The following is a 26925-nucleotide window of genomic DNA, read 5'->3' on the forward strand; positions in this document are numbered from 1 at the left end:
TAGGGAGTATTCTTGAGTTGAGTGAGTATCGGCAGCAATTAATTTAAACAAGAACCACAGCTTCATTTCTTAATGTGGATTGTAAATTGCAAGCAGTAAATTGAAGTTAAAAGTATGCCTTTGCTCTGTCGGTGGAGCACAGGTTGCCCACAGGCTAAGACAGATGGTTTGCAAAATGGTGACCATGAGATGTTTGCATATGCATCAGCCAAACATTAAGACAATGGGAGGTTATTATAATTGACCGTGCATCAAGCCAGGCAACATGGGCTAAGTTATTTGTACCATTGTGACTTGTTCAAGCTGGCAAACCAGGCTGATGATGTCACTTAGCATATCAAACAATCAATAGCTGTTGGAACAATCAATAGTTCCAATCAATAGCTGATGTATTGTGTACTCTGGTATCTGGCTGTCTGTCTTCATCTGTTTTTAGAATATCTTTGTTCTAGCATGGGTGTTTGAACATTAGAGGTTGATATGTAATTCAAAGGAAGCATTGTTAACCCAAAATATTGAAGTAAACGATGTTATTGTAATTATTGAAATTACATTGTATCAGTTACTTGTTCTGTTTGATCTTAAAGGTATTAAATGTAATGTACTATGAGTTTGTGAGACTCTAGCATGAGTGTCTTCACAAGAATGCCTGGTGATTAAAGATTCCTTCAGTGCCTCTCCAGTGATTTTGATCACAGTAACAACAGCAGTCACCTTATCTGTGCTTGTACTTCCCAGTGTGCAGAAGACAATATTATGAGTAGTGGATATAGTGTACTAACTGAAAGGAGTGCAAGTAAATTTTACTTCTCTTGCATTGATAGTTTGGGATCACGGGTACTAAGAGGGGAGGAGCTAAAATGACCAGTCATGTATTTTCTGTGATGGATTGGAAGAGTGATTCTGATAGTACTAAAAGGCATTATCAATGTAGAATGTTGGAAAAATAAGAGAGGGGTGGTTATGCCAGGTAGGCTTGGAGATATTGGATTTAATTTGACAGGCATGAATCTTTTCTCAGTAAAATTAATATTTAAAAATTAAAACACATTGCAGAATTTCTGTTTTGCTCACATAATTTCTTTTAATTCTCTTTATATCTAAAGCATTTTTTGGATTCTTTGTAATAAATTTAAATATTATTTATGCTTCTTGATTGATAAACTGTGTCCTTGCAATGAATTTTGCATTCATTTGGTTAAGAAGCTGATAGTCTTATTTCGGTGATCTCTTAGAGGAGTTTAACAGCATTGGTTCTAATGGATATTTCCTGCAACTGAGAAGTCCAGTGTTGGGGCATTGTGGAAAAGCTAAGTGTGTAATAATGCAGCTTCTTAGAGCAATATCCTTTCATTCAGCGTTTTAACCTGAAGAGGTGTCTTACCATCTATTAATTAATAAAGCAATGCTTAGGGAAAGGCAAAAGCATTTGTACAGTTGGTCTATGTTAATGTCAAGCTGACAATTTATTACACAAAGTGAAATATATTATGTGTAATCAATGCAGTGGCACAAATTAGTTATAGTTGTTGCCTAAGTTATACTTTTAACTTAACTAGAATAGGAACAGGAATGAGCAAATTGGCCTTCAAGATTCCACTGCCATTCAGGTACAATCATTACAGCTCTGATACTAAATTAAAAAATACTTTCTTAAAAAATTCGGTGATCCAGTTATGAAATCATCTCATGAAGTAAACCTTGAAATTTAAATTTTGAGTAAACTATATCAAAATTTTAAACTGTAGTTTTATTCATGATTTTAGTTTGTAGGGTGGTATGCAATATATGGATGCATGGTAACATGGAGTTTTGAGTAACGCTTTACAGCATTAGTGATTCTGGTTCGATTCCCCTGTTGTCTGTAAGGAGTTTGTACTTCTCCCCATGACCGTGTGAGTTTCCTCCGGATGCTCCAGTTTCTTCCCATATTCCAAAGATGCATGGGTTAGGTTAATTGGTTACATGAGTATACTTGAATGGCACAGGCTCATTGGACCAGAAGGGCCTATTACTATGCTGTAAGTCTAAATAAAGTTGTCATGTTTCCTCAGTTGAAATGGTAATGAAAAACAAAAGATTTTTGGAAGCGTTGGAAATTATGTTAAAAAATTTCAGTTTTGGAAAATTATAGGTCTGTAATAAAGTATGCCATTATTTTGGTAGAATAACTGATTAAAATCAATTAATTGGAAAATTTAAATTTTCTTAAAAGTAATTCAATTCACAGATTTCACTCAATCCTAGAAATCTGGGCATTTTGACCTTCAGTTGCTAAAACATATAATCTTTACTTGATAACTGCAACTTGTGAAACATATTAATAAACTGCCAATTAGTGATTTGTATTGTCATATTAATTTACCTTTAAAACTTGTAGAAGAAAATTTTGAAGCATGCCTAGTCTACAATGGATGCTACAAGTTAAAACAATTCTTTAAACAAAACTTCTGCAATAGATACTTTTTCCTTAATAAGACCTTTTTCAGCTGATCTTAAATTATTTACTTCAGTGTTGAAATCCCGCAAGTGGAATTTGTGCATTATTGATCTTAATTCCAAATCTATGCTAATTATCTCAGATCTAACTGTTAATCCTCCTGCTTGTCCATTAGATATAGGAGCAGAATTTGACTATTTGGCTCTGCCATTCAACTATGCCTGATTTTTTTCCAATCCTATTCTTCTGCCTTCACCTCATAATCCTTAAACCCCTTACCAATTAAGAATCAGAAATGCACCCAATGACTTGGCCTCTGCAGCATTCTGCAGAAACAAATTCCACAATGTCACCACCCTGTATCTGAAACAATTCCTCATCTTAGTTTTAAAAGGATATGTCTTTATTCTTGGGCTGTGCTCTCACATCCTAGGCTCTCCTACTAATGGAAGCACCCTCTCTGCACCCACTCAGGCCTTTCATATTTGATTGGTTTCAGTGAGATCTCTCCTTGATATTATTGGTAACCATGCTGTACAGACTGCAACCATAAACTTCCATTTCTTTTGCATTTGCTTGTTCGAAAAGACAGTGGTATCCCTTTTGGTAAGTTATGCATGTTGCTGTTTTAAAGTAACCTCAGCTAGCTTTGTATTAATATACAGTATACCTATGTAAATATAATGCTTAAAAACACCGCAGAAGCATTTCCATCACTTATCTCTCTTTCACTCACCATAAAATAGACATTATAAATAGATATAACATTAGATTTAAAAAGTAACAAGTTATATGTCAAGGTTGTTTCTGTTTTCCCTCATTTACACAGAAAACGGCAGAGTAACCCCAAAGGAAAAAACATTAAAGTACAGCTTCTGCAGAAGCCTTCTTTTGAAGACACAAAGTCATTTATACAGGGTGCTAGAGAGATCAACTGTAACTCCAATTCCATTACGACAGCAGCTGCCACTGCCGCAGCCATTGCTGCAACTGCCCCTCTGATTAAGGTTGGTGAATCTTTAGATGATACATTTATAATGGTAAATAAGAGAAAATCTGCAAATGCTGGAAATCCAAGCAACACACACAAAATGCTGGAGGAACTCAGCAGGCCATGCAGCATCAATAGCAAAGAGTACAGTCGATGTTTTGGGCCGAGACCCCAGGGTATAATGGCAACTTAGTACCTTATTACTTTAGCAATGGTTAATTCCATTGTTCAGCCAATATGAGCTTTAGAATGTTTTTGCAAAAGTCATTGTAAGGTTTTTAATACTGCTATTTTCATAGAAATAAAGAAACAAATTGGCCACTGTTATTAATCATAACCCAGGAGCAGGTTGATTTGCGTATAGAATCATAGTTGAGTTCTCAAGAGGCTGCAAATGCTGGAAATCTGGAGTAACACACAAAAATGCTGAAGGAACTCAGCGTGACAGGCAGTATCTGTGGAGGGAAATGGACAGATGACGCTTCAGGTCAGGCCAATAGATTGGTCTGGGGAGAAGGAGGGGAGGTAGCTAGTATAACAAGATGGAGGAAAGGGGTGGCGCAAGAGCTGGGCGGGTGATAAGTGAGAAAGATGATCGACAGATTAAACATAGAAACATAGTAAACCTACAGCACAATACAGGCCCTTCGGCTCACTAAGTTGTGCTGAACATGTCCTTACTTTAGAAATTACCCATTAGATGAGGAATGGTGGAGACTGGGAATGATGGAGGAATGGGCGAGACAAGGAATGATGTAAGAAGCTGGGAGGTGATAGGTGGATGTAATAAATGGCTGAAGAAGGTGGATGCTGGTAGGAAAGGACAGTGGCTAGTTGAGTTCTTACTGTAATTTTCATATTTCATATTCAAACTGAATCATTAAATATACAATATGATGAAAGTTGGTTGACAACATTTCTGATAAAATTCTTGTCTTGCTAGACATTGACTTCTTTTGCTAAATGCTTTATCCTTATTAAGGTTTAATTGCATAATGACTCTAGTGAATAATTCTGCTGAGATTAAATGGTAGAACTTGATCCTTATCAATAATTCCCAAAATACTGAGTTTTTGTATTTTCACTTGCTCAAGCTGCTCTTAACTTTAGCGGATGATTATAGAATGGCATTGACAGGTGTTATCTTTCCAACATATGGGGAGCAGTAAAATCTGTCTAAAGAATGGAGTGAACAAATACAAAATAACTTGGCAGAGAAATTCTAAGCTTTGGGCAGTTTAGTCACCTTAAGCAATTAGAACACTTTTGGGTTTGAAGAATTGTTTTCTTTGGTAAATTTCAAATCTTTGAGTAATTGAGTTGAAAAGAAACAGAAGTCAGTGGTGGATTTTTATAAAGTGATGTTATGAACATACACTATAGTTTTGATAGGAATAGAGAAAAGCAATGGTTTACAATACTAATTACCAAGGAAGGTAAGTAAGCAAATTCAATATCAGTAACTTTGTGGTAACAGCAAGTAACTGGTCTTGATGTTATGTACCTGGAATTGGCACGAAGTGTATAAGTGAGAAAGATGTAACTTTAAGTTCACAGGGAATTCTAAGCAAGCTTGACTTGTTGAGGAAACATTTAAAAAAAAAGAAAAGCAAAATGTATAAAAAGAACTCCAAGTACAAAAAAATGGAGAGTCCCTTATCCTAATTTGTGAAGGGGTCAGAAAGGTGTGACTTGTCAGAAAAGATTTTTTTAAAATTTGAGAATGGATTATTAGGTGTATGTTCAGGTTTAGATGAAATGTGACATATGGATAAACAATGGATGATGTCTTTTGAGGAGAGAAATTTTATTTCCTTTAAGATAGCTTACTTATTAGTTGATATGATTGCAGCTGGGTTAGAGGAAGCATGATTATTCATGCAAATAAAACTCACACTGCCTTTTAAAATTAGACTATCCTTAAATATAACAGTAATCTATTATTCTCCTTCTACACTTGCAAACGAAATTTGAACTAGTGTTTGTCTAAATGTCTTTCAACTGTTGTAATTGTACCCACTTCAATGACATTCTTTTGCAGCTCATTCCACTTACCTCCACAATCTCTGGAAAATTTGTCCTTCAACACCTTTTTAGCTCTTTCCCCTCTCACCTGAAACTTATGCTCTCTAGTGTTTGACTTCCCTGCCCTTGGAAAAAGACTGACCATCCTGATTTTGTAAACCTCTCATTCCAAGGAAAACTGTCGCAGCCTATCCTGTCTCTCTTTTTATCTTAAACCCTAAATTCCCAGCATCATCCTTACATTTTCTACCTTCTCTAGTTTAATAGCATTCTTCCTGTATGGCTGTTAGACCTGCTCACAGTACTCCAAATGCAATCTTATAAACACTTTGTATGTCCGTAACATGATGTCCCAAGTCTTGTACTTACTGTCCTGATAATTGAAGGCATGAAAGCCATGCACATTCTTCACCGCCCTGTCTAATTGTATTGCCACTTTCAGAGGACTATGTACTTGTACCCAGGTCTCTCTTCTCTGCAACACCCACCAGGGCCCTGTCGTTCACTATGTCTGCCAAGCTTTAGTTTAACATCCCAAATTACGTCATTTAAGGGGATGCAGCACACCACTGATCACGACCTCCAATCTGAAAATAATGTGTCATCTTAAGTTTTTGAAAATCCCAACAATTCAGCATCTGACTCATCAGTAATGATGCCTGTGGAAAATTTATGATATTACTGTGTAACGTCTAACAAAGTGTGTAGGGATAATAGTTGAGTAGTGGGAGAAATCTGTTAAGTCTGTCCCACTCAAGTCTCGAGAGTGCTAGCTTATTGGAATTTCACTTTATATATTCAGAACTCTCCTACGGCTCACTGCTCCAATGAACTGTTGAGACACAAGTCCAATTAATTGGCTGTTGCACTTTCTTGAGAGCAGTTTGTATATCAGTGGTCCAGTTGTCAATATTTCTACTGGTGAATGACCAGTTTACCCTTGCTGACATAGTGTCTTATTGTATAACTGTATGCTGACTGAAGTTCTTGTCCTGAATTTAGTTATTCTGTATATGGTGAAGGGCATTTTTAAGGTAAAATATTTCCCTTATCTGATCAACTATTTTAGATGTGTAGTGCAGAGTACATTGACTAGCTGCATAACAGCTTGGTATGGAAACAGCCTTGAATGAAAAATTGTACAAGAAGTAATGGATATAGTCCAGTCCATTGTGGGAAATGCCCTTCCAACCACTGAGCACATCTTTTTGAAATGCTGTCACAGGAAAGTAGCATCCATCATCAGAGACACACTTTCTTCTCACTGCTGCCATCAGGAAGAAGGTGCAAGAGCCTCAAGACTCACACCACCAGGTTAAGGAACCGTTACTTGTATCACCTGAATTTAACTATTAAAATGTAAAAAAAATTATAGCACATTTTCAAATGAATAAGTAAGTTTTTAAACTTCCCAGCACCTGCTTTCTTATGTGAAAGGAGCCATACACAATCCATACCTACTGTATGTCATGTATAAACAAACAACTGCTACTATCAATATTCCCAAAAGCTCTCGAGGATAAAATTCATCCGTAAGATGTCTCTATTTTAGGAAGTTATTGTGCAGGCAAGCTCTTTGGATAAATAAGTACTCCAGATGGCTAGACTTGTTGACTCCTTGCTGTCACACATCTGTTCTGTTTCTCAGAGACCAATGTCTCCATTCAGAGCCTTCTATAAGTTTGCTGCTCCCAAAACATGACAAGGAGCTGTAATACTTGGATTTATTTTATACTGCACTGTACTGGCAAAGACTCCAACCTTGTTAAAGTAGATTCTTCTTCCTCCTCTCTGATTAAAAATAATGCAAATTAATTCTGGGGTTTGCTTGAAATCTCATATTGATCATTCATTTACTATGCTGATTGCAGAACCGGAGACTTGGACTCAATAGCATCACCTTAGTGGAGTTAGGAATGTTTCAAAATGCAGACTTTCACCATAAATCCCAATCCTAAAAATAAAGTACAAACCTCAAACATAACCAAATACCATGGAAATTATTTGACTGATGTCATGAGTCCATCATTTGATATAGTATTGAATATCATGGTTTGTTTGATCTGCACAATTAAATTTTTGAGAATTGTGTTAGGTCTTTGTAGTTAATTGAAATGTATTAAATATAGGCTCAGAGTGACCTTGGAGCTAAGATTGCTACTGTGAATGAGTTGGTGACTAAACTCCAGGAAATGGATCAACAAGTAAAACAGATTGCTGAAGAGCAAGCAAAGGCTTCAACTCAGGATCCAAAGTCCAAGAAGCATACAGAAAGAATCAGGGAATTGGAGGCGCAGTTAAGCATGCTTTTAAATCAACGACTGAGCCATCTGGAAAAAATTCAAGAACATCAGCTAGAACTTCAGGTATTTTTTAAATTCATTTTCCATGGTTTGGGCATTGATGGCAAGGAGAGTATTTATTACCTATCTCTGATTAATCTTGGGAAGGTGATGGTGAGCTGCTACTTTAAAACTAGTTTGGTGAATGTAAGATCTAGGATTTGAACCCTGTAACACTGAAGGACAAGTCATATATTTCAAAATAAGAAAAATGTTTGACTTGAATGGAAACTGCAGGTAGGTATTCCAATCTGGTTATTGTCCTGATTTGAGAGGTAAGGGTTGCTGTAACCTGGTGGTGTTCCTGTGGAGCATTTTGTATCCTGTGCCACTAAGGATGTGAGTGATTTAGGGTGGTTAATGAGCTGCCACTTAAATGTATAATTTCTTTCTTGGGTGCTGTTGAGCTTCTTGAAATTGGAGCTGCTTTCATCCAGACAAGTGGAGAGTATGGCATCAGACTCGTGAGTTGCAGCATCTGTTGAGGCAAAGGATGTAAATTGACACTTTGACACTGTGTCAGGACTGAGTGGAAAGAGGAAAGATTGCCAGCACATAGCAGTAAGTGGAAGGGTGGATGGGATAGATACTGATAGGTGAGGATAGTTAGTTGATAGTTAGGTGGAATGGAGTGAGAAGACAGATGGGAGAGGGGAACAAAGGAACAAGAAAACTAGGTGGTTAGGTAACTTTGTGTGAAAAGAGAACACCAGGGTGTGTGGTACCCAAAATTGGAGAATACATTATTCATGCCATTAAGCCATTCAAATGGTGTATATGATGTTCTTCTAATTTATATTGGATTTTCCAATTTAAATTTTACTTTGTTGTACAGTGATTTGTTTCCAGTGAATTTAAAGGGATTGGAAAACTGAGACCCTGAGAGTTTGGAGGGAATGTATATAGAACATATAGAATAGTACAGCACAGTACAGGCCCTTTGGCCCACAATGTTGTGCCGACCCTCAAACCCTGCCTCCCATATAAGCCCCCACCTTAAATTCCTCCATATACCTGTCTAGCAGTCTCTTAAACTTCACTAGTGTATCTGCCTCCACCACTGACTCAAGCAGTGCATTCCACGCACCAACCACTCTCTGAGTAAAAAACCTTCCTCTAATATCCCCCTTGAACTTCCCACCCCTTACCTTAAAGCCATGTCCTCTTCAACTGAGCAGTGGTGCCCTGGGGAAGAGGCGCTGGCTATCCACTCTATCTATTCCTCTTATTATCTTGTACACCTCTATCATGTCTCCTCTCATCCTCCTTCTCTCCAAAGAGTAAAGCCCTAGCTCCCTTAATCTCTGATCATAATGCATACTTTCTAAACCAGGCAGCATCCTGGTAAATCTCCTCTGTACCCTTTCCAATGCTTCCACAACCTTCCTATAGTGAGGTGACCAGAACTGGACACGGTACTCCAAGTGTGGCCTAACCAGAGTTTTATAGAGCTGCATCATTACATCGCGACTCTTAAACTCTATCCCTCGACTTATGAAAGCTAACACCCCATAAGCTTTCTTAAGTACCCTATCCACCTGTGAGGCAACTTTCAGGGATCTGTGGACATGTACCCTGAGATCCCTCTGCTCCTCCACACTACCAAATATCCTGCCATTTACTTTGTACTCTGCCTTGGAGTTTGTCCTTCCAAAGTGTACCACCTCACACTTCTCCGGGTTGAACTCCATCTGCCACTTCTCAGCCCACTTCTTCATCCCATCAATGTCCCTCTGCAATCTTCGACAATCCTCAACACTATCTACAACACCACCAACCTTTGTGTCGTCTGCAAACTTGCCAACCCACCCTTCTACCCCCACATCTAGGTCGTTAATAAAAATCACGAAAAGTAGAGGTCTCAGATCAGATCCTTGTGGGACACCACTAGTCACAATCCTCCAATCTGAATGTACTCCCTCCACCACCACCCTCTGCCTTCTGCAGGCAAGCCAATTCTGAATCCACCTGGCCAAACTTCCTTGGATCCCATGCCTTCTAACTTTCTGAATAAGCCTACCATGTGGAACCTTGTCAAATGCCTTACTAAAATCCATATAGATCATATCCACTGCACTACCCTCATCTATATGCCTGGTCACCTCCTCAAAGAACTCTATCAGGCTTGTTAGACACGATCTGCCCTTCACAAAGCCATGCTGACTGTCCCTGATCAGACCATGATTCTCTAAATGCCTACAGATCCTATCTAAGAATCTTTTCCAACAGCTTTCCCACCACAGACGTAAGGCTCACTGGTCTATAATTACCTGGACTATCCCTACTACCTTTTTTGAACAAAGGAACAACACACGCCTCCCTCCAATCCTCCAGTACCATTCCCATGGACAACGAGGACATAAAGATCCTAGCCAGAGGCTCAGCAATCTCTTCTCTCACCTCGTGGAGCAGCCTGGGGAATATTCCGTCAGGTCCCGGTGACTTATCTGTCCTAATGTATTTTAACAACTCCAACACCTCCTCTCCCTTAATATCAACATGCTCCAGAACATCAACCTCACTCATATTGTCCTCACCGTCATCAAGTTCCCTCTCATTGGTGAATACCGAAGAGAAGTATTCATTGAGGACCTCGCTCACTTCCACAGCCTCCAGGCACATCTTCCCACCTTTATCTCTAATCAGTCCTACCTTCACTCCTGTCATCCTTTTTTTCTTCACATAACTGAAGAATGCCTTGGGGTTTTCCTTTACCCTACTCGCCAAGGCCTTCTCATGCCCCCTTCTTGCTCTTCTCAGCCCCTTCTTAAGTTCCTTTCTTGCTTCCCTATATTCCTCAATAGACCCATCTGATCCTTGCTTCCTAAACCTCATGTATGCTGCCTTCTTCCACCTGACTAGATTTTCCACCTCACTTGTCACCCATGGTTCCTTCATCCTACCATTCTTTATCTTCCTCACCGGGACAAATTTATCCCTTACATCCCGCAAGAGATCTCTAAACATCGACCACATCTCCATAGTACATTTCCCTGCAAAAACATCATCCCAATTCACACCCGCAAGTTCTAGCCGTATAGCCTCATAACTTGCCCTTTCCCAATTAAAAATTTTCCTGTCCTCTTTGATTCTATACTTTTCCATGATAATTATAAAGGCCAGGGAGCGGTGGTCACTGTCCTGCAGATGCTCACCCACTGAGAGATCTGTGACCTGACCCGGTTTATTACCTAGTACTAGATCTGGTATGGCATTCCCCCTGGTCGGCCTGTCCACATACTGTGACAGGAATCCATCCTGGACACACTTAACAAATTCTGCCCCATCTAAACCCTTGGAACTAATCAGGTGCCAATCAATATTAGGGAAGTTAAAGTCACCCATGATAACAACCCTGTTATTTTTGCACCTTTCCAAAATCTGCCTCCCAATCTGCTCCTCTGTATCTCTGCTGCTACCAGGGGACCTATAGAATACCCCCAGTAGAGTAACTGCTCCCTTCCTGTTCCTGACTTCCACCCATATTGACTCAAAAGAGGATCCTGCTACATTACCCACCCTTTCTGTAGCTGTAATAGTATCCCTGACCAGTAATGCCACCCTTCCTCCCCTTTTTCCGCCCTCTCTATCCCTTTTAAAGCACTGAAATCCAGGAATATTGAGAATCCATTCCTGCCCTGGTGCTAGCCAAGTCTCTGTAATGGCCACTACGTCATAATTCCGTGTATGTATCCAAGCTCTCAGTGCATCACCTTTATTTCTGATGCTTCTTGCATTGAGGTACACACATTTCAGCCCTTCTACCTTACTGTCTTTACACCGTTTATTCTGCTTCTCTTTCCTCAAACCCTCTCTGTATGTTAGATCTGGCTTTACTCCATGCACTTCTTTCACCGCTCTATCGCTCTGGGTCCCATCCCCCTCGCAAATTAGTTTAAACCCTCCCAAACCATGCTAGCAAACCCACCTGCAAGGATATTGCTCCCCCTCGAGTTCAGGTGCAACCCATCCAATCTGTACAGGTTCCACCTTCTCCAGAAGAGATCCCAATGATCTAAAAATCTAAAACCCTGCTCCCTGCACCAACTCCTCAGCCACGCATTCAACTGCCATCTCCTCCAATTCTTACCATCTCTGTCACGTAGCACTGGCAGCAATCCTGAGAACGTCACCCTTGAGGTCCTGTTCTTCAGCCTTCTACCTAATTCCCAAAACTCATCCCTCTTCCTGCCTATGTCATTGGTCCCAACATGTATTACGACTTCTGGTTGCTTTCCCTCTCGTACCAGGATGTCGTGCACCCGGTCAGAGACATCCCGGACCCTGGCACCCAGGAGGCAACAAACCATGCGGATGTCCTTCTCACGTCCACAAAATCTCCTGTCTGCTCCCCTGATTATAGAGTCTCCAATGACGACAGCTCTCCTCTTCTCCGTCCCACTCCTCTGCACCACAGGGTCAGACTCAGTGCCGGAGGCCCTGCCACCGTGGCTCACATCTGGTTGGTCGTCCCCGCCAACAGTATCCAGGATGGTAAACTTATTATTCAGGGGAATGGCTACAGGGGTGCTCTGCATTACCTGTCTGCTCACCTTCGCTTTTTCCTCCTCTGACTGTCACCCAACGACCTGCTTCTGACAGCCTAGGTGTGACTACCTCCCTGTAGCTCTCATCTATGACTGCCTCATTCTCCCTTATGAGTCGAAGGTCATCCAGCTGCTGCTCCAGATTCCTTACACGATCTTCCAGATCACAGAGCCGTATGCACTTCTGGCAGATGTGACTCTGCAGGAGAGGGGCGTTCCCCGAAGACTGCCACATCTCACATGAGAGGCACATCACCATCTCAGGAGACATTGTAAAAACTAACTGCGAGCTAGCTTGTCCTCCGCCTCTTCTCGTCAAAGCCTCACAGCCCCACTCACGCTCTGGCCGCTTCGCTTGAGCTCCCCCTCTATTTATCTGTTTGAGCTTTTCAAAATGTTTGGTCACCTGACCTTGACTGCCCAATCAGCTGCTTTCTGCTGAGTCTGAGCTATTCAAATCTTGATTGTCTAATTAACGGCTTTCTGCTGATCTATTCAAATCTTGATTGACTTGATCGCACAGACCAACTGCCAAAACTGCCAGAATCTCTCGAGTCAAAGCCTCAAAGCTCCACTCCTTCAGTGGCCCACTCATGCTCTGGCCGCTTTCCACTGGAATGTGGGAAACAAAAGCATTGTGGATGAGCGTATGGTGTGGGGTTGATAAGTTAGCTTGCGTTACTGGGGGTGAGGGCCACTTGGGGGAAGGTCAGCTTGTTTTGGCCTCGCTGGACATAAGTTTCATCTACATACTTGGCTCACTAGTAATATGTGATCGACCTTGTTGATATTCAGATCCACAAATAGTTTGAAGTTCAAAGTAAAATTTTTTTATCAGAGTACATATATGAATAACAAGGGCTTAGCATACAAATGAATAAGCAATTGGATATTAGATTATTACTATTTTACTGTAGGCGGTGGAAAGGCTTATGGGTGCTGAGAGGTATAGGATAACCTACTTTTGATCATGTCTTATAAATGCTGAAGATAGTCCAGCTGAATTTCTGGTCAGTGGAGATCCCCGAGTTGTTGATGAGTTTCAGTGACCAGATGCCAGTGACCCAGGTTTGATACAGACCTTCAATGCTATTCCTTGATTACCACTGGCACCATGATGCAGCTGGTAGAGTCACTACCTTATAGCATCAGACTCTTGGATGCAATCCTAACCTCAGGTGCTGTCTGTCAGGAGAATTTTACAGTAGCCAGTTAACCTGTCGGCACGCAAAACTTTTGGGGTCTGAGACAAAACCAGAGCTCAAAGAGAAATACCAAAGTTGCTGTGTTGCACATTCTGTGAAGTGCATGGTTTTGACCTATGTACCTCCAAAGACACACTCCTAATAAATCTCAGTAGATCAAATCATTTTTCTTTTTTTTTGTTATTTATTTTTTTATTGAAGTTCATCATCAAACAAACATTTCCATAAGATGTGTTTCAGATACTGTACATATATATCATATAACCATATTTGTCACAAATCTCCACATAATATTTATCTGAGGTATCACTTATAGAAAGGAGAGGAAAGAAAGAACAATTGAAAGAAGAAAATTATGTACAGAGTAGGGAGTGATTTTTTTTTACAACATATTCATTGACTTGTGAGAATAAAATCAGGCCTATGAGGTGTTATGTAGTTAAACCATTTTTTCCAGTATGAATAAAATTGTTCCAATTTAAGATTAACAGATGCTGTTATCTTCTCCATTTTGTAAATGTCCATTGTAATTTCCATCCATACATTTAAAGTTGGGCTCTCCTGAGATAACCATTTCCTGGTAAGGGTCTTTTTACCAGCCACCAGCAGTATATTCATTAAATATTTATCTCTTTTCAACCATTCTTGAGGTATATACCCAAAATATATGGTCTTACTCTCTAAGGGTACTTCACATTTAAAGATGTCTGGTAGGGCATTATGTATCCTACTCCAATAGTCTTTGATAATGGGGCATTCCCAGAAAATATGATAATAGTTTGCATTTTGATTTCCACAATTTCTCAAACAAGCAGGGGAGTTACTATTATAATAGGATTTCTGACAGGGTGTAATAAAATATCTTAATAAGTTTTTCCACCTGAACTCCCTCCATTTCTGTGAACTGGTACACTTCCATTGATACCTCCAGTCTTCTTCAGATATTATTATCCCTCCTTTCTTCTCCCATTTTGTTTTAATATATGAAGTCAAATGTGTTTTAAGATTTGACAAACCCTTATAAACGCTTGAAATTATTCTACTACCGTTGTCTGAATTATATGCTTTTCTAAGTAGCTCTATCAGACATGTACTCGCCTTAGTTACATTTTTAACCATCCTATTAACATACTGTTGCATCTGTAAATACCGGTAAAAGTCTTGTTTTTCTAATAAGTGTTTCTCTTTGGGCACTTCAAAACTGAAGTGTTTCTTTTTTCATTATATTGCAAATAGCTGTTATTCCTTTAGCTGTCCAGTCCTTAAATCTAGCATCCAGTTCATTCGGCATAAAATCCGAGTTATATGCACACTATTTAAGAATTGCAATGTCTCTCTCTAGTTTATATTCTTTTATAATAGTTTTCCATATTTTAAGAGTCCATTTCACCCACGGGTTGTCAATATTATTTATGTAACTTTGTAGGTTGTTATCAGCCAAAATTGCCTGTATGGGGATGGAAAGTATCCTCTCCTCAATGTTTTTCCATTGAGCACCATATGATGGGTTGCACCAGCATATCACAGCCTCTCAACTGTGCTGAAAAATAATAATCTCTGAGAGAAGGTAGGCCCCATCCCCCCTTTTCCTTGGCTAATTGCAAAGTTTTGAGATGAACCCTAGGCCTTTTATCTTGCCATATATATCTTGATAGCATCTTGTTCCATTCATTGAATTAATTTTGGTTAATCTCTGTTGGTAGGGTCTGAAAGAGATTATAGTAGTCTGGGCAGTATATTCATTTTAATAGATTCAATCCTTGAACTGAGACCAAGAAAAGGAATTAGGTTCCATCTTGTTATAGCTTCTTTAATTTTTTTATATATAGGCTGATAATTGCATTCTGATAATCTTGCCAAATCTTTTGGCATAATGATGCCCAAATATTTGACGGACTCTGTTTGCCATGCCCAAGGATATCTACTTTCAATTTCTCTTGGTGGGCTATAGTTATATGAAAGTAGTTGGGTTTTATCTATGTTAATCTTGTATCCTGATAATTGGCCATATTGTTCAAAGGATTGCATCAATTTAGGTAAAGAGTATGTTGGTTGCCCTAGATAGATCAAAATGTCATCTGCTTAACAGGCCAATTTATGCTCTGTCCCTTTAGTAGTAATTCCCCTGATGTCTTCATTTTGTCTGATGCATTGAGCTAATGGTTCCAGATATAATGCGAAGAGTAGCGGTGACCATGCACAACCTTGTCTCGTGCCCCTTTCTAGGGTAAATCTATTAGATAAATATGGATTGATTTTAATCCTGGCAGTAAGATTGTCGTATAGTGCCTATATAGTTTTAATAATTGTGTCGTGTAGACCAAATCTATGTAAAACTCTGTAAGGAAAATTCCAATTAATCAAATCAAATGCCTTTTCAGCGTCCATGTTTATCACTATTGCTTCAATTTCATTTTTTAAAATATGATCTATAATATGAAGTGTTCTTCGTATATTGTCTTGTGTTTGGCGTTGTTGTATAAAACCTGTCTGATCATTATGTATCAGTGTGGGTAGAAACTCTTCTAATTGTTTGGCCATGATGGAAGTAAATATTCTATAATCCACATTAAGAACAGATATTGGTCTAAATGACCCACATTCCATTTTATCCTTGCCTTCTTTCGGTATAGCTGAGATTATCGCCTCCTTCCAGCTGGGTGGCATTTGCACCTTTCTTAGGGCCCAGTTCAGTGTGGGGAGTAAAACAGGAATTAACTCACTTCTAAACTCTTTATATCACTTTGCCGTATATCCATCTGATCCTGGTGACTTGCTTAATTTAAGCCTACTAATTGCAGTTTATAGTTCAGCTTCAGTTATGTCAGCAGTCATCGTTCTATTTTGTTCTTTGCTTAAAGTGGGTAATTCTAAAGAATTCAGGAAGGTGTCAATTTGTGTTGTGCTTCCCCATGGAACTTTGGAATATAGAGTTTTGTAAAACATTTCAAAAGCTTCTTGAATTTCACTTGGCTTATTTTTTATCTTTTTTTTCCAGTTTCCACGCCAGTATTTTCATAGATTTAGATCCACTTTCGTAGTGTCTCTGTTTCAGAAACATTAAATTTTTTCTGATTTCTTGTGTAGCCAAACTATTAATTTCATTTCTAATTTTTAAATTTCCTCTAGTGTATCCTGTGCCAAGCTCAATTTGTGTTTTTTTTTCTAGTTCCTTCAGCTTATTTTGTAATCCCTCTAATGTTTTAATGTAATTCCTTTAATGTTTCATTTTTTTTAATATGAAGATATCGCTATAATTTTCCCTCTTAAGACAGCCTTCAGAGTATCTGATAGAATGGGAGGTGAAACCTCTCCATTATCATTGTATTCTAAGTAAAGACCAATTTCTTTTTTAATTTATTCCTTAAAATTGGGATCATTGAGTAGACTTGAATTTAGTTTCCAAATAGTATTCTTTGGTTGTAGATCAAAATCAACAGACAAATATATAGGTGCATGGTCACTTACATCTGTTGTCCCAACTCCACAGGTGATTATTTTGTCTCTATCTTTTCCAAATGTTATGAAATAGTCTATTCTTGTATATACGGAATGGGGAGGGGCAGAATAATGAGTATAATCCCTTCTGTTGGGGAAAAGGTCCCTCCATATATCAATTAGTCTAACATCCTCAAAAAGAGTGTTAACTTTCTTATGTAAGGACTTTTTTTCATAAGTTTTCCTATTGGAAGAGTCTAGCTTTGGTTGTAATTGTAAATTTAAGTCTCCCCCACATATCAAGAGACCTTCTGTTTCCGTTACCATAATATTAGTAATTTTCTGGAAGAAACTAGTATCACTTCCTGGGGGTGCGTATATATTCAATAAAGTAACTGGATTTCCATCTATATTCCCCCTTACCAGAATATATCTGCCCTCCTTATCTCCCAGTTTGAAAACTGTTTCAAAATTTAGCTTACTTGAGATGAGAATAGCAACTCCTCTTCTATGTCCTGATTTATATGAGGAGAAAAACAAATTAGTGAAGCCCATTCTCTTTAATTTTCCATGCTCATTATCACAAAAGTGAGTTTCCTGTAAGTATACTACATTGTTCTTTTGTGCTTGTTCTTTTTTCATTTTTGATAAAATTTTACTGTGCTTGACTGGATTCAACAGCCCATTGACATTAAAAGAAATGAATTTTACTTTGTCCTTAGCCATGTGTATTTATCATTGAAATTTGCAGAATATAACTTAATTGATCTACTCCCTGAACAAATAAGAGCCAAGAAACACGAATAATAAAAAAAAGATAAGGAAGGTGTGATTCCAAGGCTGGGTCTCTAGATGACCCTGGGTTGGGCTGGAAGAAAAGTTTAGCTGTGGGGGATAGCCCCTCCTACCTGTGGGTTGAGGGCCCCACTGCAGTACCTATAAAAGTAAGTAAACAAAAAAACTATGTCCATTACACAGAAATGATTTCCCTGTATATTACTCCCATGTATATATTCTCATTTAGGTGGAGAAAAAGGAATGAATAAAGGAATTTTAAAAAATTGAGTAATATAAAATCCACATTATAACACGTATTTCTCGAGATAGGTATATCACCGTCTATTTTTGCTTCCGTTTAGTTTATCAGCACTTTTAAAGTTAGCCAAACCTTATGGCTCTTCTGGAGGAGGTGAGGGCTGCCCTTGGAGAACTGACAGTCTCTTTCTAATATCCTTCTCTCGTCCTGCTCCCGGCTCCTGCTTTCTGGGTTCTCTTACTATTTCCCAAGCAGCTCGGGACAGCTGCTCAACCAGACTTTCTTTCCCTTGGTTTGACCACGCTAATGGACAGTCCTCTGTTGTTCATGTCTGTAGTCGCCTCCTCCACCGTCTGGTACAGTCGCATCCCTTCTTGGTGAAATACCCTCAGTTTAGCAAGGTATGGGGTTTGGAATTTAATCTTTTCTTGCTTTAATATTTGCTTCGCTTCGGAATATTCCTTCCGTTTCTGTAGGACCACAGGGGGGTAATCATAATCGAAGTATATTAACTTCCCGTTCCAAAAAACCCTCTTCTTACCCAGGCCCTTTGTAGAATCTCTGCCTTGATCTTGAATCGAAGGAATTTAAGTACTATTGAGCGCGGTTTACTTTCTCTGTCTTCAGGAGGCTGTGGGACGAGCGAACGATGTGCCCTCTCAATTTCAGTCTCCATAGTCTGGGGAATCTCCAGCGCTTCCCGCAGCAGCTTTTCTACAAAGTCCATCACCCCTCTGCTCCTTCGGGAACATTATAAATCCTGATATTTTTCTGTCGCGATCTTCCTTCCTGGTCAAGCAACTTACTTTCCTGTTGATTTAATATTTTTATCGTCTTACTTAGTATCTGTTCCACGTTTTGCACCCGATCTTCCACCTTTTCAATTTGAGTCTCTGCCACCGCTATTTTCTGATTGACGTTGGCGAGCTCTAACTTAATATCATTGAGTTGCTGCTTTATATCTTTCTGGACTTCCCGTATCTCTTCCAGAATCCCTATCATACTTGCCGCTTCGCCCAAACGAGGCCCATCGTCAGCTTTGCCGCCACGCGCACATGTAGGAGAGTCGCGCGCTGTACCTCTCTCTTCCATAGGCTCTGCAGTGGTGCTTTTTTTATCTCCATTCTTTCTCCCCACTCTTGCCCCCCTTATCAATTCAGATATTCTCGAAAGATCTTATACTTGATGGATTAACAGGGCAAAATATGCGTTTTTCTGGAGGAGCTGTTGATTTAAGCTGCCATTCTGAACGATGACGTCACCGGAACCGATCAAATAATTTTTCAATGAAAATGGCAGGCTTCACCCTTGAATGGCTTTAACAACTGGTGAGGCTTTGTCCCCAGGCTGACTGGGTATTAAAATATTATTTTAAATATATGTACACATAGATTAAAAACCTGACTCTATTTAATATAGCTGAAAGCTGCTTTTTGAATTCAAGTGAAATCTATGTTGTGACTTCATTAAAACAGATTTCATTTGATAACTTGTGTTTCCAATGTAGAGTTATGTCATATTTGCCTTGTTCACTGTATTGAATTGAATTGACTTCATTTCTTACATCCTTCATATATGAGGAGTAAAAATCTTTACGTTATGTCTCCATCTAAATGTGCAATGTGCAATGGGTAATTTATAATAATTTATAATAAATAGAACAGTCAATATAATATAGAGTACACTCAAATCAACGTGAGTTCATCAGTCTGATGGCCTGGTGAAAGAAGCTGTCCTGGAGCCTGATGGTCCTGGCTTTTATGCTGCAGTATCGCTTCCTGTATGGTAGCAGCTGGTATAGATTGGGGTTGGGATGACTTGGGTCATAATCCCAAGGGTCCTTTTTACACACCTGTCCTTGTAAATATCCTGAATCATGGGAAGTTTGGAACTACAGATGTGCTGGGCTGTCCGCACCACTTTCTGGAGTCCTGTGATTAAGGGAGGTAACAGTTCCCATACGAGGCAGTGATGCAGCCAGTCAGGATGCTCTCAATTGAGCCCCTGTAGAAAGTTCTTAGGATTTGGAGGCCCATACCAAACTTCCTCAACCATCAGAGGTGAAAGAGGTGCCGTTGTGCCTTTTCACCACATAGCTGGTGTGTACACATCATATGAGGTCCTCGGTAATGTGGATGCCGAGGAACTTAAAGCTGTTTACCCTGTTAACCCCAGATTCATTGATGTCAATATGGGTTAGCCCATCTCCATTCCTCTTGTAATCCACAACCAGCAGCTTTGTTTTTGCGACATTGAGGAAGAGATTGTTTTCTTGACAGCAGTGTGTCAGAGAGATAACTTCTTCCCTGTAGGCCACCTCGTTATTGTTTGAGATAAGGCCAACCAATGTAGTTTTGTCAGCAAATTTAATTAGCAGATTGGAGCTGTCGGTGGTGAAACAGTCATGGTATACAGGGAGTAAAGGAGGGGACTCCGTACGCAGCCCTGAAGGGCTTCTATATTGAGAGTCAGAGGGTTGGAGGTGAGGGAGCCCACTCTTACCACTTGCTAGCGATCTGACAGGAAGTCCAGGATCCAGCTGCACAAGGCAGGGTCAAGGCCGAGATCTCTAAGTTTCTTGTCGAGCCTGGATGGAACTGTGGTGTTGAATGCTGAACTGTAGTCCAAGAACAGCATTTTCACATAAGCTTCCTTCTTCTCTAGATGTGTAAGGACAGTATGTAGAGTAGTGGCTATTACGCCATCTGTCGCAATACAGATTCACTGACTGAGATTGAGGATGCAAAACCGCAAACACGAGGAAATCTGCAGATGCTGGAAATTTAAGCAACACACACAAAAAATGCTGGTGAATGCAGCAGGCCAGGCAGCATCTATTGGAAGAGGTACAGTTGACGTTTCCTATAGGTGCTGCCTGGCCTGCTGGTTCACCAGCATTTTTTTGTGTGTGTTCAGGATGCAAATATCGATGGATGTGAGAGCTTTGACATTGTAATGTTGAGTTTTTTTTTTGGGAGAGTTTTGCATTACAATGTTAATACCCCAGCAGCAGAGCTCTTGGGAGCTCTGGTGGTTAGGGCAGCAAAATTGGTATAATATATTGCTCAGTTAAAAGAATCATTGCATAGTGACTATTACTGGTTCGAATTTTTGCCTGTCTTTCAGTCACGAATGTTTACCTCAGCATTTACAACAAGCCGCATTCACCGAGATGGTGCATTTCCAGCACATTCTGATACATTGTTGCGATGTTTAGAAACATGTTCTAAAGCACAGACACTGAATCAAGGACTCCAGAAGTTGCCTAGCAACAGCATAAATTACATATCACTCAGTGATGTGCCATCTGACGTCCCTACAGCAACACAAGGTGAGAAGTGCAAACAATTCAATGTGACTTGGAACAATTGCTTCTTTATCTATTTCAGTATTGTTGAAATGGCTTGGAATCTCAGTGATTTTGAAATTTAGCTGAATGTTTGTTAAAGGGTCATTAATGGGAAACTTTATATTAAAATAACTGATGTTGCATATTTTTATAATAGTTGTTATCAAGATAAGGATGCTTTATTAAGATTCATTTAGGTGTGAAAATTAAATTAAGTTTTAGTTTCTTCCAAAATTTGGACTTCCAGGTGAAGTCCACATCCACAAAATAGAAAACAGTTTAGCTGACTAAACTACATTCCTAAAAGCTTATCCAACTGTCTAACTAATCAAGACCTCCAATTACTTTTTCAATGACCCTGACCTTTCTGAATTGGTGAAACAACTTTAAAAAATCTTACTACTTTAAAATCAATTAAAAAAAGAAAAGTTATTCAAATGCTACATAAATTGCTCTATATATGGTCCCTTGTAACTGTTCCTGTACTTGCAATTTTGCAGGCTGATTCCCTGGTGTGACTGTTGAGGAACTGAGCAAGTTTGGGAATTGTAGGAGAATTGGGTTTTACTAGGCTACATGAGTGATGAATTTATGTCATGATTTAAGGATTTATGGTTTAGAGCTTTCTGTTTTGATATATGGTTTTGTCAAATAACACCTCAGAATTTGATTTCAATTCACCAGCAAAAATCTCAGAATTTCATATTGACTTGATTTGACTTAAATTTAACTTGATTTCAAATCAGTCAAATTGGGGAAGAAGTATTAATGGCAGAACATTCATTGATTGATGTAATTTAGTCCCAATAAATGCGAGATGTAAGGAAAGTAGGGGTAGGGCATACAGTATATAGTAAACAATTGGGTGACAGTGGGATCTGGTTCAAGTCCATCATTCCCTGAAAGTGGTAACAATGGGAATTTTTGGGATTCATTATCCTGCAGGACTGTGGCTGAATAATTGAGTTAATTTAAAACAAAGAATAACAGATTTCTGAATTCTAAGGGAATCAAGATAAATGGTGATAGCACTAAGAAAATCAGCCATAATCCTGGTTAATGGTGTCATCTGCTGAATGGATAGCTCTTGGTCATGTTTCGTAGGAAGTCTTTTAGTCTTAGTCATGAGTTGTACAGCACAGAAACAGGCTCATGCCAACTTTTTGCCACATCTATACTAATCCCCTTTGTTTGAAATGGTATGCATCCTTCTATACCTGGCCTGTTTAATTGTCTGTCTATATGCCTCTCAAACATAGTAATTGTGTGATTCCACTACCCCTGCTGGCAGCATGCTGCAGTTATCAAACACTCTCTCATGTCCCTTTTAAAGTTCCTTCCCTTCACCTTAAAATTATACTGTCTTGTTTTTGATGCCTAAATCATGAGGAGAAAGAAAAAGATTCTGAATATTGATCCCATCTTTGCTTCTTATAGTTTAATATACTCCTATCAGATCACTTCTCATCCTCCTTCATACCAGGCAAAATAAACAACCTATCCTATTTCTCACCATTACTGAAGTCCTGCAATTTAGGGAAAATTCTGGCTAATCTTTCTCTTGTGCAGTCACATCTCCTATTTATATACTGGTCAATATTGCATGAATATTGTAATTTCTTAAATGGAAGATTTGCATTCTTGTAAAATTTTTCTTGATGCTTTGAATTCCATTGGCTACAGGTCTGTTCTGGGTGACTATTATAAACTGGTGGTAACTTGTAATTGTGAAAATGGAAGCTATGCAAAAATTATCTGAGCATTTTTTAAAATTCCAAATAATGATGGTTATAATGTTTAGTAATGCAGGGAAAGAAAGGATTTTGGTTGTTTGCAGAATCATAATGCCACTTTTAATAGTCCTATTTAAAATTTGCCAATCAACTTCACTCCATGAAATTCTTTGTTATATTTGAGTTATAACTTGCTATAATTGATAATGCGATGTAAGGAGTAAGCATCATCTAGAAGATTAAGACCATGGATATACGTTTAATCTTTGAATCTCCAAAGTTTGGAATACACTTTTTTTTGGAATATTTCAGAGCAATGATATTGAACTTTACAAAACCAAGGACAGTGAGGTGAAGGAGTTGGCGCAGGATTGAAATAGCAAGTGACTTGGAAACTCATGGCCCTAATTGCAGACAGACGTGTTAAGCGGTCAATCAAATCCAATTAATATTGCTGTTATGAAATTCAAGGCATTATTTTCTTGGGCTAACACATTTATAGTTTTGAAGCACTTAAATTCTGCATTTAATTTCAGCTTATCAGAGCCGTCCTGGTGCATTTGGCATGGGAAATTCACTGCAGACCCCAGCACCTCGCAAGTCTGCCCCTGTGCCAATGTCTAAGGATGTTCAGGTTCAACAGAAGATGAAGTCTGCTGTTCAAAAATCCAAAGCAAATGCAAATATTTCCACAGCTGGACAAGGTAATAGCAAAAGGATTATTGTAAAAAACAATGTCTGTTTAAGTTTAAAACATAATTTTGGTAGTATCAAATTACATTTTTGTGGATGGAACAAGTCCAAGAAGTATTATTGTTTGATGGCATTGAAGTGCAGATATATAACATTAACTGTTTTTGAGTCTAGTAGTCCTGATGTGGATGCTACATAGCCTTCTCCCTAATGGGCATAGGGCAATAAGTCCATGAGCAGGGTGGATGGGATCTTTCATGATTTTACTGGGCCTTTTCTGGCACCTTTCTGTATACATGTCCTTGAAGGTGGGTAGGCTGGTACCAGTGATGTGTTGGGCAGTTTTAATTATCCATTATAGAGCCCTTTTGTCCACTGTAGTGCAGTTTCCCTACCATGCAGTGATGCGGCATGTTAGGATACTTTCTATATTGTATGTCTGTAGAATGTTGTGATTTTGGATGTGTGTTGTCTGTCTCTCTTCAGACTCCTCAGAAAGTAGAGGCATTGGTGACTTTTCATGATTGTACCATGTGATTGTGCGAGATGTGCACTCTCAGGAGTTTTAAACTACTTGCAGTTTCCACTGCTGTGCTGCTGAAATTAAAAGAGGTATGATTGGTATGAGTACTCCTGAAGTCAATAACCATCTCATTTGTTATGTTGACATAAAGGAAGAGGTTATTTGCTTGGCACCAGACCTTGAACTCTTCCACTTCCTCTTTGTAGTGTCTTATTTTTGTTGGTGATGAGCCCCACCACTGTTGTGTCACTGTGATTACTCAGGTGTTTGACTGTGCAGTCATGTGTGAGCAGAGTGTACAGCAGTGGGCTCAGCACGCTGCCCTGGCCGGGGTGGGGGGGCACCTATGTTGAGGATGATGGGGAAGGAAGAACAGTTGTGCATCTTGACTATCTGAGGTCTGTTGGTTAGGAAGTCCAACACCCGGTTGGACAGTGGTGTATTTAGACCAAGGAGTAGGAGTTTAAGCACCTGCTGCTGTAAATGTCTTGGATAAAGGAAAATTCACATCCAGAGATGCGCTGGGCTGACCTTGGTGAACAATGTTGAAAACCAAACTGACATCTAGAAGCAGCATTCTGAATTAAGTGTCCTTGTTTTCTCGGTGTGTTAGGACCAGGTGCATGATGGATGCTATGGCAGAGATATCTGTCATAGAGCGGTTCTGTCAGTAAGCATATTAGTGAGTGTCTAACATGGCAGTAATGTAATTTTTGATATGTGCTATTGCTAGCTATTCAAAGCACTTCATGTTGATTGGTGTCAGTGCTACTGGATGGCAGACGTTTAGTTCTGAAGGTGGAGAGTACCTTGGTCGCTGATTTGTAGCATGTAGGGACAGCAGCTGGATGAGTGAATTGTTGAGGACGTCAGTGTGTTGGTGTACACACTCCCTGAGTACTTGGCCTGGGCGCCTTGTGGGGGTTGACTCTTTGCTGAGTCTTTCTCTTGTCTACTGCTGTTACAGAAAGTGGCTGCTCACCTGGGAGGGGTAGCTTTTGTGGACAGTGTTATGTTACAGATCTTGAAGTATGTATAAATGTTCTTTAGAGTGTTAGGGAGGGAGGTGTCACTGGTGCACTCAACACTGTTTTTCCTTGTGTAGTCAGCCAAGGTTAAGCAATGTCAATAGTCCACTGTTAATAAATCTCAGATTAATCTGGATCAAATTCTTTGTTGGGATCATCATTAGTGAAACCATAATCAAGGTGAAATGATGGAGCAGTGCAAAAAGCTTGTAGAGCTGTAATAGAAAGTGACATGAAATTATAAATAGCTGATGAATTATACCCAGGCAACAACTCATAGTGTGCAATATTTCCGGTTTGTTTAGTTTACATAGATACGTCTCCCAATCAGTGAGTAACTTGATAAAATAAGATAGGAAAGGGAATTTTAACTCTTACAATTCAGTGCATGCTATTACCCTGTTTGTTCCAAATAGCCATGCAAATTATTTGTATTTGAAGTTATATTTGATTCCCTTTGAAAATATGTTTGGAACCTATCAATAATTCTGCTGCTGTTAATCTGCAACTTTTTATCATTAATGCTCAGTTTAGAATTACTAGGTCGATTTTTAATCCATCTCATTTTGTATGGTAACGATCGTAAGTAATGCAAGGTTGCATAGTGAACTGACTTGCTGGAGGAATGGGGCATAACCAATGATTCATCTGGAACGTTAACAGAAATTTTCTATTTTTCTCCTTTGACTGTTTGTGTACCAACACTCTCAGTCCACAAGTGCTTTTAAGGACCATTTGGCAGGATTGATTTGGCCTTTGTGGCTGAATTAGGTGCTTGGGTTGTTGCAGGTTGACTTAATACAGATATATTTTTGTTATGTTTTGTCATGGCATTTTGGTTATTAAGGCATTGCTGTGTGGTGAAAAAAGCACGACAGTGCTTCTTTCACTTCAGAAGGCTGAAGAAGTTCGGCATGAGTCCCCAAGTCTGCAGGACTTTCTATAGGGGCATCATCAAGAGCATCATGACTGGCTATGTCATCGCCTGGTACGGGAACTGTACTACCTCAATTGCAGGGCACTGCAGAGAGTGGTGCGGCCAGCCCAGCGCATCTATGGATGTGAATTTTCTTACATTCAGGACATTTACAGCAGCAGATGTGTAAAAGGGGCCCAGAGGACCATCAGTGAGCCACCCCAACCACAAACTGTTTCAGCTGCTACCGTTTGGCAAATTGTACTGCAACATTGCAGGATTAAGGCCAGGACCAACAGGCTCTTTCACCAGGCCATCAGATTTATCAATATACATTGATCTGATTGCATATCTGACTATTCATACATGTATACAAAACAATTATATATACAATCTCCCACATTTCCCTTCTTTATTGCTTGTACGTTGCAAAAGAGACACAGCATGAAGATTTTTACTCGCTTAGATATAAGAATAAAAGTAAAAAATTTTGGAAAGTAGTTTGAACTCAACTGCATTACAGCTGCATTGGAGCCACAAATGGGATCCCTTTCTTCTCTAAAAGAAATTAGTACCAAAATAAGATTCTGTAATTGTCATCATGACTGACATTTTTGCAATTGCAACTTTTTTTTGTTAACTAAATTCAAATTTACAGC

At 39.3% G+C, this 26925-nt stretch overlaps 1 protein-coding gene across 1 annotated transcript in view; it reads left to right on the forward strand.

Moving 5' to 3' along the window:
- The window catches only part of kiaa0586 (KIAA0586 ortholog), a 538659-nt gene that overhangs the window by 31980 nt on the left and 479754 nt on the right, over positions 1-26925 (forward strand). Inside the window, exons 5-8 of the mRNA XM_063049620.1 lie at positions 3270-3447; positions 7586-7822; positions 21151-21355; positions 23643-23810. Coding sequence (XP_062905690.1) covers positions 3270-3447; positions 7586-7822; positions 21151-21355; positions 23643-23810 — 788 coding nt within the window. The remainder of the gene's footprint in view (positions 1-3269; positions 3448-7585; positions 7823-21150; positions 21356-23642; positions 23811-26925) is intronic.

Source organism: Mobula hypostoma, chromosome 1 (genome assembly GCF_963921235.1).
Source record: "Mobula hypostoma chromosome 1, sMobHyp1.1, whole genome shotgun sequence".
Lineage (NCBI taxonomy): Eukaryota > Metazoa > Chordata > Chondrichthyes > Myliobatiformes > Myliobatidae > Mobula > Mobula hypostoma.